The sequence below is a fragment of the Xyrauchen texanus genome, chromosome 24 (assembly GCF_025860055.1).
Source record: "Xyrauchen texanus isolate HMW12.3.18 chromosome 24, RBS_HiC_50CHRs, whole genome shotgun sequence".
In the NCBI taxonomy this organism is placed as follows: domain Eukaryota; kingdom Metazoa; phylum Chordata; class Actinopteri; order Cypriniformes; family Catostomidae; genus Xyrauchen; species Xyrauchen texanus.
In genome coordinates this window covers 16,823,793-16,840,698 of record NC_068299.1, presented here as the reverse complement: position 1 = coordinate 16,840,698, position 16,906 = coordinate 16,823,793, and the positions used below count along the sequence as shown (strand labels likewise).

The following is a 16,906-nucleotide window of genomic DNA, read 5'->3' as shown; positions in this document are numbered from 1 at the left end:
ATGTATGTATGTATTGCACATATACATACAGTGTATTCATAAAGTATTAAGACCCTTTCAATTTTTAACATTTTGTTATGTTGCAGCCTAATGCTAAAATGCTTTAAATATTTTTTGCATTACATCAATCTACACTCCATACCCCATAATTACAAAAGCAAAAACTAGATTTTTGCTAACTTTGCAAATGTATTAAAAAGAAAAAAGTGAAATATCACACTGACATAAGTATTCAGACCCTTTACTCAGTACTTTCATTTGATGTCAGACGTTTACATACACCTTAGCCAAATACTTTTAAACTCAGTTTTTTACAATTCCTGACATTTAATCGTAGAAAATATTCCCGTCTTAGGTCATTTAGGATCACTACTTAATTATTTATTTCAGCTTTTATTTCTTTCATCACATTCCCAGTGGGTCAAAAGTTTACATACACTTTGTTCGTATTTGGTAGCATTGCCTTTAAATTGTTTAACTTGGGTCAAATATTTTGGGTGGCCTTCCACAAGCTTCTCACAATAAGTTGCTGGAGTGTTGGCCTATTCCTCCTGACAGAACTTGTATAACAGAGCCAGGTTTGTAGGCCTCCTTGCTCACAAATGCTTTTTCAGTTCTGCCCTACCGTATTGAGGTCAGGGCTTTGTGATGGCCACTCCGAAACCTTGACTTTGTTGTCCTTGAGCCATTTTGCCAACAACTTCGTAGGTATGCTTGGGGTCATTGCTCATTTAAAAGACCCATTTGCGACTGATCTTTAACTTCCTGGCTGATGTCTTGAGATGTTACTTCAATATATCCACATCATTTTCCTTCCTCATGATGCCATCTATTTTGTGATGTGCACCAGTCCCTCCTGCAGCAAAGCACCTCCACAATTCACGGTTGGGATGGTGTTCGTCGGCTTGCAAGCCTCACCATTATTCCTTCAAACATAACGATGGTCATTATGGCCAAACAGTTCAATATTTGTTTCATCAGATCAGAGGACATTTCTCCAAAAAGTAAGATCTTTGTCCCCATGTGCACTTGGAAACTGTAGTCTGGCTTTTATTTGTCAGTTTTGCAGCAGTGATGTCTTCCTTGCTGAGCAGCCTTTCAGGTTATGTCGATATAGGACTTGTTTTACTGTGGATATAGATGCTTGTCGACCTGTTTCCTCCAGCATCTTCACAAGGTCCTTTGCTGTTGTTCTGGGATTGATTTGCACTTTTTGCAGCAAACTACATTAATCTCTAGGAGACAGAATGCATCTCCTTCCTGAGCGGTATGATGGCTTGGTGTTTTCATGGTGTTTACACTTGTGTACTATTGTTTGAACAGATGAACATGGTATCTTCAGGAATTTGGAAATTGCTTATTTTTTTTCTGAGGTCTTGGCTGATTTATTTAGATTTTTCCATGACATCAAGCAAAGAGGCACTGAGTTTGAATGTAGGCCTTAAAATACACTTCAATTAGTCTATCAGAAGCTAAATTAGGCTTGACATAATTTTCTGGAATTTTCCAAGCTGTTTAATTGCACAGTTTACTTAGTGTATGTAAACTTCTGACCCACAGGAATTGTGAAAGTCAGTTAAATGTGAAACAATCTGTCTGTAAACAATTGTTGCAAAATTACTTTTGTCATGCACAAAGTAGATGTCCTTTAAATGACTTGCCAAAACTATAGTTTGCTAATATGAAATCTGTGGAGTGGTTAAACAATTACTTTTAATTACTTCAACATAAGTGTATGTAAACTTCTGATTTCAACTGTAGTTGAAGCACTTTGGCAATGATTACAGCCTCAAGTCTTTTTGGGTATGATTCAACAAGCTTTGCACACCTGGATTTGGGTATTTTCTGCCATTCTTCTCTGCAGATCCTCTCAAACTCTATCAGGTTGGATGGGGACCATCAGTGGACAGCCATGTTCAGGTCTCTCCAGAGATGTTCGATTGGGTTCAAGTCTGGATTCTGGCTGGTCCACTCAAGGAAAAATCACAGAGTTGTCCCTTGGCCACTCTTGGTTTGTCTTGTCTGTTTGCTTTGGGTCATTGTCCTGTTGGAAGGTGAACCTTTGGCCCAGTCAGAGGTCCTGACGGCTCTGGACCAGGTTTTCATTAAGGATATCTCTGTATTTTGCTGCATTCAGCTTTCCTTCAATCCTGACCAGTCCCCCAGTCCCTGCTGCAGAAAAACACCCTCACAGCATGATGATACCACCACCATGCTTCACCGTTGGGATGGTATAGTGCAGGTGATGAGTGGTGCTTGGTTTCCTCCAGACATGATGCTTGGAATTGAGACCAAACAGTTCAATCTTCATTTCATGCAGCCGAAAGGTTTATGGAGCCTTACCCATATCTGTACCTCGATAATCCTGTCTATGAGTTCTGCTGGCAGTTTCTTTTGACCTCATGGCTAGGATTTTGCTCTGATATGCTCAGCTGTGAGACCTTTGTTGGGGCTTTGTTCAGGAGTGGGTTTGGTTATTAGCAGTAATGAATAATTATCAAAGACCACTATTATTCAAATCAACAGAACATTGATTAGAATCAACATTAGCTTATTAATCCTTCAAATCAAAAATCATCAAATATAACAAAAAATTATCAAGATCAATAGAATATTAATAAGTATTAACGCTACGAGAACTTTGGTACAAAGCTTGTCTCTATCAGCAAGTTATCTGTTCACAAATGTGTGTGCAGGTATTTTTGAAGGGGTCGTATGTGTGTGCGGTTAGTACGAGAGAGAGAGAGAACAGGGTAATGGCACCAAAGCCGGTCTAGCGATCGTGGGAGAGACGGCAACCGTAATTTTATCACTAAGAGACGTGGTGAATGGCTCGTAATCCATCCACCGCGGTCGTTGGTTCTTTACTGTCTCACCCACGATGGTGGAAATGCACAAAAAGCCCTATGTAGTTAGATGACAACACAGCAAATTTCATTCATGGTAACAGCAAGTTACAGTAATATCTTATTAGCAGCAATGAGCGGACTCAGCAGTCCATAAACTGTACAAGCAATAACCTTGATACACAAGAATAACACACTAAAATAATCTATCTCTGCCCAGTAACCCTCTTGAGTCGCATGAGAATGCAGGTAGAATGTGTGTTCGTCCGTCGTTTGACTCCGACTCAGTTCCTCGTAGCTTGGGTGATGATGGGAGGCCGTTTCCTTGCTCTGTTGGTGGGTGGTACGGCAGCTGATTCTCGGCGGGTTGGTGGAGAAGTTGACTTGGTTGAAGAAGAAAGAGAAATCTTCTTTTCACTTCTGCAGTCAAACGGGTGAGACGCAGATTGCTCGGCGGTCTCCCTCGGATCCGTTAGCATGCTTGGTGGAACATGGACAAACTCGGCTCGTCCAGGGAGATGGAGATTGTAGGCCAAAGGTACGCATAAAATGACCAGCTAACATCATTTCACAAATCATATCAGCAGCACCTGGGAATGAGTACTAGTCAGGTGAAATCTCTCTATCATTCACTCTATAAAAGGAGGGAAGAAGTGCATCAAATCATTGTGTTCTTGTTAGGAATGGTTTCCTCTAAAGAAAGACGTGCAGCCATCATCACTTTGCATCAAAATGGCCTCACATGCAAGGAAATTGCTGCAAAGAATATTGCACCTGAAAGAACCATTTATCGTATCATCAAGAGCTTCAAGGAGAGAGGTTCAACTGCAGTGAAGAAGGCTTCAGGACGTCCCAGAGTATCCAGCAATCACCAGGACCGTCTCCACTTGAGGAGTCAGCTATGGAATCGTTTCACCAATATTGGCAGCAGGTTGGTGTGAGTGCATCTGTACGCACAATGAGGCAAAGACTTTTGGACAATGGCCTGGTGTCAAGAAGGGAAACAAAGAAGCCACTTCTCTCCAAGAAAAACATCAAGGACAGACTGAAATTCTGCTGGAAGTACAAGGATTGGACAGCAGAAAACTAGTGCAAAGTAATTTCCTTTGATGATGCCCCCTTCTGACTGTTTGGGACATCTGGAAAATCAATAGTCCGGGGAATAAAAGTTGAATACTACCATGAGTCCTGTGTCGTGCCAACAGTGAAGCATCCTGAGACCATCCATGTGTGGGGTTGCTTTTCATCCAAGGGAGTAGGCTCTCTCACAATTCTGCCCAAAAACACTGCCATGAATAAAGAATTGTATCAAAACATCCTGCAAGAGCAACTTCTCCCAACGATCCAGGAGCAATTTGGTGATGATCTGTGCATGTTCCAGCATGATGGAGCATCATGTCACAAGGCAATAGTGATAATGACGTGGCTCGGAGATCACTACATTGAAATTTTGGATCCGTGGCCAGGCAAATCCCCAGATCTCGATCCCATCGAGAACCTGTTGTCAATCCTCAAAAGGCAAGTGGACAAGCAGAAGCCCACAAATTGTGATCAACTCCGAGCACTAATAAGGCAAGAATGGATCACCATCAGTCAGGATTTGGCCCAGAAGCTGATATCCAGCATGCCAGAGCAAATTGCAGAGAAATATTGACTATTTGTATAATGTTTTTGCCAATAAAGTCCTTTAAACTCATGAAAGGCTTATCATTTTTTTCAAATATACCATAGAAACCTGTGAAAAAAGAATCTACAAATACTGAAGCAGCAAACTTTGCAAAACACAAAATGTATGTCACTGCCAATACTTTTGGCCACGGCTGTAGGTGTAAAGTGAGCAAGGCTTGATGGGATCTGCAATCTGTTTGGACACCCTTTGTTTGATTCTGTCTTGTTATCAGGCTTTGAGTGTTCCTACAGGCCTCAGTCAGGCTTTCTGACGGTGTGTAGGCCAGCCTTTGTCTCCTATCTGAGCACATGAAGCCCAATACCTTATATAGACAAGTGTTTGCCTTTCCAAATCATGTCCAATCAATTGAATTTGCCACAGGTGGACTTCACTCAAAGTGTAGAAACATCTCAAAGATAATCCAGGGAAATGGGATGCACCTGAACTAAATTCCAAATGTCATTGCAAAGGGTCTGAATACATATGTCAGTGGGAGTTTGGAATAATGAACACATTTTTCTATTTCAGAGGGAAATTGTTTTCATGTACAACAGTAAAGAGAAGACTCAGAAGTACGGAACTTATGGGAAGAATTGCAAAGAAAAAGCCACTTTTGAAACAGAAAAAAAAATAAAAGGTTTGAGTGGGCAAAGAAACAGATATTGGAAAATTGATAATTGGAAAAGAGTGTTATGGATCTCTAACCCATTGAGCTTTTGTGGGATCAGCTAGATTGTAAGGTGTGTGTGAGAAGTGCCCGACAAGACAGCCACATCTATGGCAAGTGGTACAGGAAGCATGGAGTGAAATGAGTATCTGGACAAACTGACAGCGAGAATGTCAAGAATCTGCAAAGCTGCCATTGCTGCACATGGAGGATTTTGTTACGAAAAATCCTTGAAGTAGTTTAAGTAGTTCTGAATTTTTTTTTTCAAATTGTAATAGTAATTTTTTCACGTTATTAATGTCCTGACTATACATTTTGATCAGTTGAATGCCACTTAAGTACCAATTTCTTTCCATAATAGCAAAATCTGTACATTATTCCAAACACGTGGCCACATACATACAGTGTGTGTGTGTGTGTGTGTGTGTGTGTGTGTGTGTGTGTGTGTGTGTGTGTGTGTGTGTATATATATATATATATATATATATATATATATATATATATATATATATACACACTGTATGTATGTATGTATGTATGTTGGTTTTATTTGATCTCATTCAGAATAACCCTGCTGAATAGACCAGTTAAACAGCATGCTATTCTATTGATGGTTTAGGCTGGTTTATGCTGGTCAGTGCTGATTATGTGCTGAAATCTTTGATTTTTTTAGCTGATTTAAAACAGCAAAAAAGATTCCATTAAGTTACCTCGTCTTTTAGTCACACAAACTATCGTATGTATTTCAAATGTAACAATTTATACACTTTGTGTTCGTGTGTTCGCTTAACAGTCTTTACTATCTGCTGTAAGGAAAGCATAAAAACAAGAAGCCTGTCACTTTAACGTCCTGTCAGGCTGTTTCTAAGGGTGAACTTAGTTTTGCCAATTATTTCAAATGAACCCAAAATGTACACCACAATAATGTTGTATTGTAATAATATTATTGTAAAACCATTAACCCGTGATCATTTATCACCAACTGTTTCAGGTGTCCCTCTATTCCTCTTAAGGACAGAGTGAGGGTATCCCACAACTGGATCCATGGAGTCTGTCGCAAAGAAGTCCTTTTAAAATGGAAGATTAAGTGAGTGAAATATTATTTAATATTATTTGAACTTTTTTTAAATAAGAAGTGCACTTATTTCATTTAAGCTGCTTCAAACTTGAATGCAAAAACAGTCATACAAAAGAGAACTAGCCATATACAGATACAGAAATGCTCTTGTTCAAGCAAGTGGAATAAAATTAGTGGAAATGTGACCCACCCCTGTCCTTAGAAAGGAAGAAAGGAAAGAATAATTTAAAAGTAAGTTGATGTCATACTATTCATTGTCCAACCCCAAAATACATCTTTTTCAGAAATTTAACCTCTGGCTTAAGGAGTGTTGTTGACCTTGCCAATATGGACAAGACATTATTATGTGTGTTTTATTAGCCCCCTTGTCACCTTAAGCCCCAAGATACAGATTGAAGTACAGAAAATAAATGTGTAGAAGTAATTCCATTTCTTGATTGTTCACCCACAGCTTGTTGCCATGGATACAGCTGGACTGTGATGTGCTGTATATCTCTCAGGCAGCAAACATCAGTGCATACCATCTGAGAGCTGAGGGGGGAAAGTTGCAGAACAATTGCGTGGCCCTGTTCACAGGACACCAAGAAGATGTGTGCAGATTCACCCTGACAGACACACACCTTATCAGTGCAGGAGGGTAAATCCATGTTCTCTGTTTACAGTTCTTCATGCATCATATTTGGTTTTACACCCTTATAATCATGTCCGCGATCATCTAATTTGATGTAATGATAAGGCAAGGAATCTTTTAACAAGAAACTGATGTAATTTCCATTGAAATGGAGTGTACATTTCAACTCCATTACAGAGGTTTCTAAACCTAAAATTAATGGCAACATAGGTAGACATGCAATGAAGGTTTAATTTGGTGTCCAGATTCATGAATACGTTTCTTTTAGAGTCTAGCAGCAGACAGTATTTTTTTGTTGATAAGCAAAACAGGAATGTGCTATTTCTTCCTCATTATTGTGCCACTATTATTTCCTAAATTTAAACATCGTTATTCATTAACTACAGTAGTTCAGCGATTCAGCCAACATTTTGTGGTTTGATTGGGACAGTATGCAATGGAAAAACACATCATTCTGAACAAATGAGGAGCTTTATTATATTTAATTAAAGGAATAGTTAATCCCGAAAATTATCTCATTTACTCACCCTCAGGCCATCCCAGATGTTTATGACTCTCTGTTTTCTGTAGAACACTAACAAAGATTTTTAGAAATATATCTCAACTCTGTAGTGCAAGTGAATGGTGACCAAAACTTTGAAGCTTAAAAAAAAAAGGCACATAAAGGCAGCATAAAAGTAATCTATACAATTTCAGTAGTTAAATCCATGTCTAAATAATTGATCCAATCGGTTTTGGGTGAAACCAACCAAAATGAAGCTCCTTTTCACTATAAGTCTTGACATCAGCAGTCTCCTTGGCGATCCCGATTTCAAGGTCTAGTACACTTTCTTATGGCATCTAGCTCTGCACATGCATCAAGCACTAGGAAGTGTAATCAAGCTTGAAATCATGATCGTGCATAAAGACTGCAATGGCTAAATGCTCAGTGAAAAGTTTGGTCTGTTTTCACCAAAATAGATTGTATCACTTCAGAAGACACATTAAACCACTGGAGTCTTATGGATTAATTTTATGCAACATGTGCTTTTTGTAACTTCAAAGTTTTGGTCATCTGACCATTCACTAGCATTGTATGGACCTTCAGAGCTGAGATATTCTTCTAAAAATCTCAATTTGTGTACTGCAGAAGAAGAAAGTCATTCACATCTGGGATGGCATGAGTGCGAGTAAATTATGAGATAAATTTCATTTTTGGGTGAACTATCCCTTTAATGCTCATTTCCTGTAATGCCTCTCTCTCTCTCTCTCTCTCTCTCTCTCTCATATATATTTATTATAAAAACTAGGGATGTCCCAATCAGCGTTTTTTGTTTGTTTACAAAAATAACAACGTAAACAAAGTAACTAAAAGATGTCTTCAGCTTAATGTATTTAACCTGGTGCAGCTAGCATTTTAATAAAACTCACATATAAAATAAACTTCTACTTAGAATGGTGTAAAAGCTTATTTTAATATTCTGGTACAAAAATAAATCACAAATCCACTGAGTTCATTATATATGAATATATGTTTTACATACACTTACACATGGTGTAAACAGCTTGACTTGAATAGTCACAACAAAAAATTTATTCTATAAAACTCATTCAAATTTTAGCAATTCCACTTAAAAGTGGAGTAAACAGTTACAATTGAACAGGCCCAAGTACAACAATAATGAAACCATTATTAATAGTTCTGTTGTCAATATCAAAATGCCATTGTGACATAATGACAACCACTAAAAACCACGAAAGCATCACACACCGCAGAGATACATTCAAAAATAAGAGCTCTAAAACTGCTCCAGTGAGAAATCATTAATATCTATTGTATGTTTACTGTCTTTGAGTATTTGCTGTAACAGAAATCACTTATTATTAAGCAAATGCATGAAGACGCTGTGTCGTTATTGAAGGTTAAAGAGTTATATTTATTATTAGTGGTATTGTGACCAACATTAATGTGATTTCAATTGGGATGAGTGACTGATGACGAGATATTGAGAGCACCTGAAGTGTGCACGTCTTTGATTGACACAGAGAGCGCTCATGTTAAAGAGAGTAAAGCTAAAAGCGCTCATGATTGCTCAAACAGTCTCTGTCACTCAACACAACGTCTGATTGTCACAACTCGAATCATGTATTTACATATTTGTTGTTTAATTTGTTTTTAAACCTGTTAGCAGCCTCTATATCCTCTTGCTGTTCACTGTGCAATGAGTCTGAATAACTACCGTAACGACTCTAGAAAATGGGCAAATAAATTTTCATACACATGTAATTCTTACACATTTTTAAAAACAAACCGGTATATTCATCTCAATTACATCATGTCTGAAAGTTTAAATTCGTGAATGCTAAGAATTGCCAACAACTCCATAGGCCATTCTGTCATGCTTCAAGGGCTGAGAAAGCACTCATTCATTAGAGGAACAGTGTATGTGTGATTGCCTGCATGCTGCAAAAAAGATCGGCCCTAAATCTAGGCACGATTGGCCGATTGCCGATCACGGATTTAAGATTAATATCGGCTGATTTTGAGCAGCGGCCGATCGAGTGGGACATCTCTAATAAAAGCGTAATGTTATTTCAACATTCTGTATTCCTACCAATAATCACTATATTTCTTTTTTTTCTTCTCCTTTTTTTAGTGATGGTAAAATAATTGTTCATGACAGAGGAAGTGATTACTCTGTTGAGTACTACGGTCACAATCAGGAGGTGAACTGCATTGACTCTAAAGGAGGTGTGATTGTCAGTGGTTCCAGAGACAAAACGGCAAAGGTGAGAGCTGTTCAGGCATTGTTTATCTGTTGGGTCAGTTCACCCCAAAAAATTTATTCTCTCATCATTTACGTGTTGTTCCAAACTCGTATAGCGTTCTCTCCCCTGTGGAATAAAGAAAGTCATATGGGTTTGGAGCAACATGAGGGTGAGCTAATTTTGACAGACTTTTCATTTTGGGTGAACTATTCCTTTAAGTATTTATGGTAGCCTTGACTAAGTTGCCTTTATCCATTGCTATGTTTCATTGGCCTCTCTCCACTGTGAGGTATTCAGTTGATTTTGAAGGTCACTTTATAGAGAAACATTTAGGAACAGTGGACAGTTATTATTCAATAAAGGGAGATAAATCTGAGTGATCACACCCCTCTCCTTAAGTTATCACCTCTTAATTTGGAACCTGTCCAATTCAATCACAATAACTCAATGTAAATTACATTTATATTCAAGGAGGCCTTTATATGGCCATCAATGAAATCTGCTATGTAGGATGACCCCATGCTACTACTTGGCAGTTCTATTTAGTATGATGTCATCCTTTTGCACAGGGCTGTAGCGTGCAATGATGTGCACTTTAATTTGTGAAAAGCCTTGGAAAGACATCAGGAATTCATATGTCCAGTAAAAGCAAAGTTCTGGTTGACTCTAAACATTTGGGTTTCAGTACTGATATTGTTGTATAATGTAGGTTCATGTCAAAATAACTTAAATAGTTTTATTTTATTGTAGATTTGGACTCTGACTCCAGATCGACTCGTACAGTTCTTATATACAATTCCCATGTTTGACAGAGTGCGGTCAGTGGCCATCAGTCCGTCTCTATGGTAAGTCAGTAGTACTCTTATTAGTAACATTACTTTTAATCAACAGTACTTGTCTGGTTTCTGTGGTTAAGAATCTTAGTAATGCCTGCAATAAACATCCTGTTTGCACCTGGTATTAAGATGTGTCTCGGGTGTCCTTGCATGTTGATATCAGACACACAGAAGAAGATCTTTGAATTTGTTACATTTGTGTATATATCACCTTTTTTTGTTTTGTTTCGTAACCGGCAAAGTTTAAACTCTTGTTTTAGTGCAGCGGTTGATTGACAGGTGAGATGTGGTGCTTTGCTGCTGCCGGGATGCAGATAGGATGGATTAGTGTTTACACACCAAATGTGAGGCAGTTACATGTGTTTCTGAGCACATTCGTATATGCTTTTTTAAAAACATTTTAGACCTGTTTTAGTGCTGACCACATGTGATCCGATGACCAAATACACATCTTAATACTAGATTGAAATGGAGTCATAATCTACCAAAGACCTTACTTCCAATATTGAATGGATTTGATGTTGCACATCCTTGATTGTCACTTAAACAAAACTATTGCATTTATACAACATTTCTATTATGAAGTTCAATTCAATTCATTTTAGACACAATATGGCCAGTTGTTTTGTCTATTGTTACTCTGCTAATGAAAATAGTTCCAAAAGAAACCACAGCAGCATCAATCATTGTACGTTTTTGGGCAACTCATTACTGACTGGAATATCATGAACAGATTCATACAGTAAAGCATCCCAGGTGGTGTTACACTATATATCGGCACTCTTGAAAACACTCTGGACCAGAGAACCAGAACTGTCTCTTGTAAATTACTGCAAAAATGTGTACATGTTACTGCATGCAGTTACTTTAAAAGCATCTGATCATGTCAAATTTCTCCACCGTAACTAAGAGTGCACATCCTGTATTTAATATTCTATTACTATATGGCTGTCGGCTAATAAATTTACCACTTTACTATTTCCACGATGCTCTTGTTGCAGTCCGTCTCACTCTTTACACATTAAGTGTTTGATTCCGTTGCAAACTTCATACTCGCTTTCTCAATTCTTCTGACTACATGAATCACCAGTAGACCTGAACATCAACCTTTGCTTTCATCAAGGAGAATTTGAGATCTTTGAAATAATGAACGTATCAGTGGGTTTAAAAGCAAGGAGTGGGGGTGGTGGCATCATGACGGTTTGTGAGGTGAAGTGGTCATAGACAGGGCAACCCAAAGCAGGTGGCCAGAACCTTTTTTAATACATACACTTCAGTTTATTGCCATGCCATTGCTTTGAAGTCAATTAGTTCACACCTCTGAAATGCAGATGGAGAATAATGTGATTCCGGACCCTAAAGGTTTAGAAAGCAGAACTGTGCCCCCTCATGGTGTGGAACAAGACCCTTTTTTGCTGAATTGTACTAACACTTTATCACTTTTAACATAGAATTGTATATGAAACTTAATAAATCATTCTATTAATAATTCGGTGCATATTTTCTGTCCTATTTACTCTTAGGGGTATTCACATTTGGTCACCTCATGTGCTTTTCTTGAACTAATTGCTATCCCATCATGAAAATACTAAGTGTAAATGCCCTCAAGATGAATTCAAGACAGATATAAATCCGATCGCCTCCAGGTGTGGTTTAAGACTAATTCCAGACAAAACTCAGTCATGTGTAAATGCATCTTGCTGTTTAAGCCACATGTGTAAACTTAAATCCACGCAAACTGTACTACGTCAGCATATAGGGAAAATGTGGAACATAACAGCTGTTACCAACTATTTGCTAAGGGCTGGTGTCGTGCAGTAAATCATAACAAAGTAAGAAATGAATGCATGCCGTAGGAGATACAGAACTTTTTTCTTCATTTATTTGAAGCAGATTGCTGAAGAAATTGAAACAAAACACTGACAATAAGTGCAGCTGACATGCATGATTGGTCATACATATATATATTTTGTAGACTCAAGCATAAAGCAAAGAAACAACACAACAAATATACATTGAGTCAACATTTAACCCCCACTATTACACCTCCCCCTCCCCAATGACCAACCCCATCCTAACCCCCAACGAACATCCCTGTGGTCCCAAATAGAATACACACACAAAAAACAAACTCAACCAAAACTCTTAACACATCCCCAAAAAAACTTGGGTTGTGTCTCCATTTTCCCCCTGCAGGCGATACCAATCAGGTGTGTCTTTAAGACCAAGCCTATACAATCTAGAGGGGGTCCAATAGAATCTATGTAAAATCTTGAATTGCCTAAGGCGAACCCTTGCATCTCAAGATGCAGACTTCACGTTTTTTAGAATCCTAGCCCACACACCCTCCAATACCAAGTTTAAATATTTCTCCCATAATCTCTTAAGAGTAATTAAAGTTCCATCCCCCTGACTCTAAATTAGCAGGGAGTAATACACTGATGCCTCATGACCTTTTCCAAAAGCAATAATCACCTCTCCCAGAGTATAGAGGGGTGCATTCTACTCGCAAAAACAATACAGAGCAGGTGGCGCAGCTGTAAATACCTATAGAGTTGAGATATGGGAATCCCAAAATGTTGAACCAAATTTCAACATTCAAGTTCTCAAATCTCTCAGGCCACGGAGTGTAGTAACTCCTCTCGCAATCCAGTCTGACCAGCAGAAAGGGGATTTATTAATACTTAATCTAGGGTTCAGCTATATATTTGAGACAACATTTAAATAAATATTCAAATTAAACACACTGGACACTTGTCCATACCGAGTGCAAATGCGAGATAATGGGGTGTAACTTAACCTCTCTGGTTGGTTTTATAGAAAGTCTTTGCAATGGCGAAATAGGGGTAAGAACTTCCTGTTCAATATAAAACCAGGAAGGGGCTTTTAGGTGGAAGCGACCAATGAGCCAAATGCCTGCGACCGAATGCATAATAATAAAACAATCTTGGGAAGGCCTAGCCCACCTTTGTCAATCAGCCTATGTAACTTAATAAAATGTAATCTAGGACCTTTACCATTCCAAATGAAGGACTTTGTTATGCTATCAAATTGCTTGAAATAAGAGAGGGGGACATCTACAGAGAGAGACTGCAGCAGGTAGTTACATTTTGGAATACAATTCATTTTAATAACATTAACCTTCCCAATCATAGATAAATGTAATGAAGCCCACCTGCCCACTCGCCCCTGTTTGGGCCACTGGAAGGCACCCAGCTGGAAAGCCATTACTGGGCAGTACGCTGTCAGAGCCAAAGCTTTGGGTTTAGACCAATTGGCTCCTTGTATCCTGAGAATTTAGAAAAGGAATTAATAATTCTGTGGTGGAAAGGCATAGATGTATGTATGGTCAGAGACAAATAATAACATATAATCTGTGTAAAGCAAAACCTATGTGCCATACCTCCCTCCACCACCCCTGGAAAATCATCCTCCTTTCTTATCAAGGCTGCTAATGGTTCCAGGGCCAGACAGCACAATAAGGGGGAAAGAAGGCAACCTTGCCGGGTGCCCCTATCCAGAGTAACATAATCTGAAGTTAATACATTTGTTTGTAACGTTGCTACCGGGTGTCTATAAAGTAACTTAATCCATCCAATAAAAGTTTGCCCGAACCCGCATATTTCCAAAATCTTCCCAAAGATAATCCCATTCTACCATATCAAACGCCTTTTCGGCGTCAAGTGAGATGGCAGCAACCGGAGTATGATCATTCACCACTGACCAGATGATGATATCAGAAGAGCTGCCGCCCCGAATAGACACCACCTGATTTATATGTATATGAGGTGTCATAACTTAATCGGTTAGCCAGAATTTTTGACTATTTTTACATCTAGCTGGATCAAGGAAATTGGATGGTAACTCTTACACTCGCTGGGATCTTTGTCCTTTTTAAGAATCAGACTGATCCGGGCTTGCGCCATGGTTGGCGGAACCTTTCCATTCTTTAATAATTCCGTATAAACTTCTAACAAAAGTGGAGCCAGTTCTGTAGCAAAAGATCTATAAAAAAAAATCAGCGGCAAAGCCATCTGGCCCTGTAGGAAATCTTTCCGGTAGGAAAGGCCTTAATTACATCGCCAAGCAACTGATTGGACATATCTTAACTACGAGACGCCCAGAGGGATAAATACACAGTGTGCACACGCAGATACCTGCATGCGAGGCAGTTACTTGGAATCAAATAATAAATAACATCTTTTAATTTCGCAGCCTGGCATTAGCATAATCACAAATTAACCAAAATATTTGTAGCACAGGAATTAAAGATCGGAGTTATATTAGTTTGGCAGAGGCACATTGATGTGGCCAAGTGTAAATGGAATGTGATTATTTAATCGGATTGCAATCTGATCAGTATAAACGCACAAATTGAATATGTGGAAATACACATGGCATGCATCTTGACCGATCGGATTACTGTCTGAGTGGGCAAGCACATTCTTGCACTAAATGCACTTGTGTGATAATGCTAATGCTGGGCAGTGAAATTTTGTAGCACACGATATTGCTCATAAAAACTAAAAACAGCAGGAGGCTTATGCATTTGCACTTATGCTATGTTGGGAATGGCATACTGCTATATTACTCTTACTTTTTCTGCAGTATATAGATAAATAGTATTTATGGTAGTATGCTATTCTGAACTTAGCCTTTTGTCAGATAGCTATCCGATCAGTAAAAATTAATTGAGTGACCAATTGTGAATACTGGGAAATTTCCCAATGTGATGAGCTGTTTAAACAAGTGTGGGATGGAGTGAGACAGGCAGAGAGAGATAGAGAGAGAGAGAGGAAAAACTGCAGGATATTATAGCGAAGCGGGGTTGCCTTTGCTACTGCTGCTGCTGCCTTTGATTGCTCGGCCATGTATACTCCCACACACTTAATGACTCACAGGCACATGAAGCTGTAACACTAGCACAGAGCCTCCACCTGGCCCTGATCTGTCAAACGCACCTTCCCAGCTCAGCTGAACAAATGGAAATACTGTGTGCCGGGAGACACTAAAGGACTGGCCTGGCCTCGTTCTCATCGGCATCTCATCTTTTGTCAAGACAAAGCTTGCGTGTAGCAGAAGCAAAGACTGCTACTTGTGCAGATGCAATGGTTCAACGCAGTTTTAGTCACTCAGCCGAGTTATTAATCCCCACTGCCCTGTCTCCTCAGCCAAGATTTTAGATTTCAAAATAAGAGACGATTATCCACGTCATTAATTCTCCAATTTGATGGCTGAAATAGCAGGCCTCCGAAACAGACTACTGCATCCAGATAATGGACCGCACTTCTTTACATTTATTGAGGGTGGGAGAAGTTAATGAAATCGCAAGTAAATGGAAGTAAATTTAAACACAGAAATCCCTTTGAAAGAGAGAATTTTCACTTCATCAGCCACTGTGGGAATTTAAGTAACCTTTGAGTTGAGTAAGACAGACGGTCTGTGTACTACATTTAATCTAGTGTTGTGTCACGATGGCCGTTCAACAGCTAACTAGTTGATTTTTAAGGTTGACTAGTTTATTTCGATTTTTCTTCTATTTTGTAGGGCTGTCAGTCAATTACATTTTTTAAATGAATTAATTACATGATATGCACATTAATTAATCTAATCACAATGAATTCAATATATAATAACGCTAATTCAATATATGATGATTAAATAATTATAAATAGTTATTTTAAATAATTATAATATGTATTATAAATATGATTAATTCAGATAATTAAAATGGATGAAATTATTGTGGCGTATAGCATTGATAAGACCAAAAGTTACTTTAGAAGGCAATTTATTGTTTATTACCATATTATTAAACATAAGCCTATCAATGGTCTATAATATATTTATTATAAGGGCTTTCTAAGGATGCAGCAATGTGCACATATGTCAGACGGACGCCTTTGTTGCAATCTCACTTGCATTATAAACAGTCAAAATGTAAACCTTGAATGCACTTTAGTCGCTTTGGATAAAAGTGTCTGATAAATGCATTAAAGTAAAAACTATGCATTTATCAGACGCTTTTATCCAAAGTGACTAAAGTGCATTTAAGGTTTACATTTTGTCAGTTTTGTCAGTTTGTGTGTTATCTGGGAATTTAGCCCATGATCTTGGCATTGCTAGTGCCATGCTCTTGCAGTTGAGCTGCTTGAACCCTTGTAAATGTAGTTAAATGTTAAACGTAGTTTGAAACTTATACAAACATGTCTCATGACTCCTGCATTCAGAGTTGCGCTCATCTTGTGCTGTTGCTAGTGTCAAGCAAGCCTGAGTGTGGTTTGTTGTCTGTACAGCTGCACATAAACAGCTGGAGTTTCGCTTGCTGCCCCCTGCTGAAAACAAGCTTAAATTGCTTTGTTGGTTGGAATATTCCTTATTACAGTCCGTGGACATTATCAATTACATTACGTTTTTAACACATCATGTTT

At 38.5% G+C, this 16,906-nt stretch overlaps 1 protein-coding gene across 1 annotated transcript in view; it reads left to right on the top strand.

Moving 5' to 3' along the window:
* The window catches only part of fbxw4 (F-box and WD repeat domain containing 4), a 51,247-nt gene that overhangs the window by 826 nt on the left and 33,515 nt on the right, over positions 1-16,906 (top strand). Inside the window, exons 2-5 of the mRNA XM_052090307.1 lie at positions 6,174-6,269; positions 6,712-6,897; positions 9,528-9,660; positions 10,390-10,484. Of these exons, the coding sequence (XP_051946267.1) occupies positions 6,174-6,269; positions 6,712-6,897; positions 9,528-9,660; positions 10,390-10,484 (510 nt within the window). The remainder of the gene's footprint in view (positions 1-6,173; positions 6,270-6,711; positions 6,898-9,527; positions 9,661-10,389; positions 10,485-16,906) is intronic.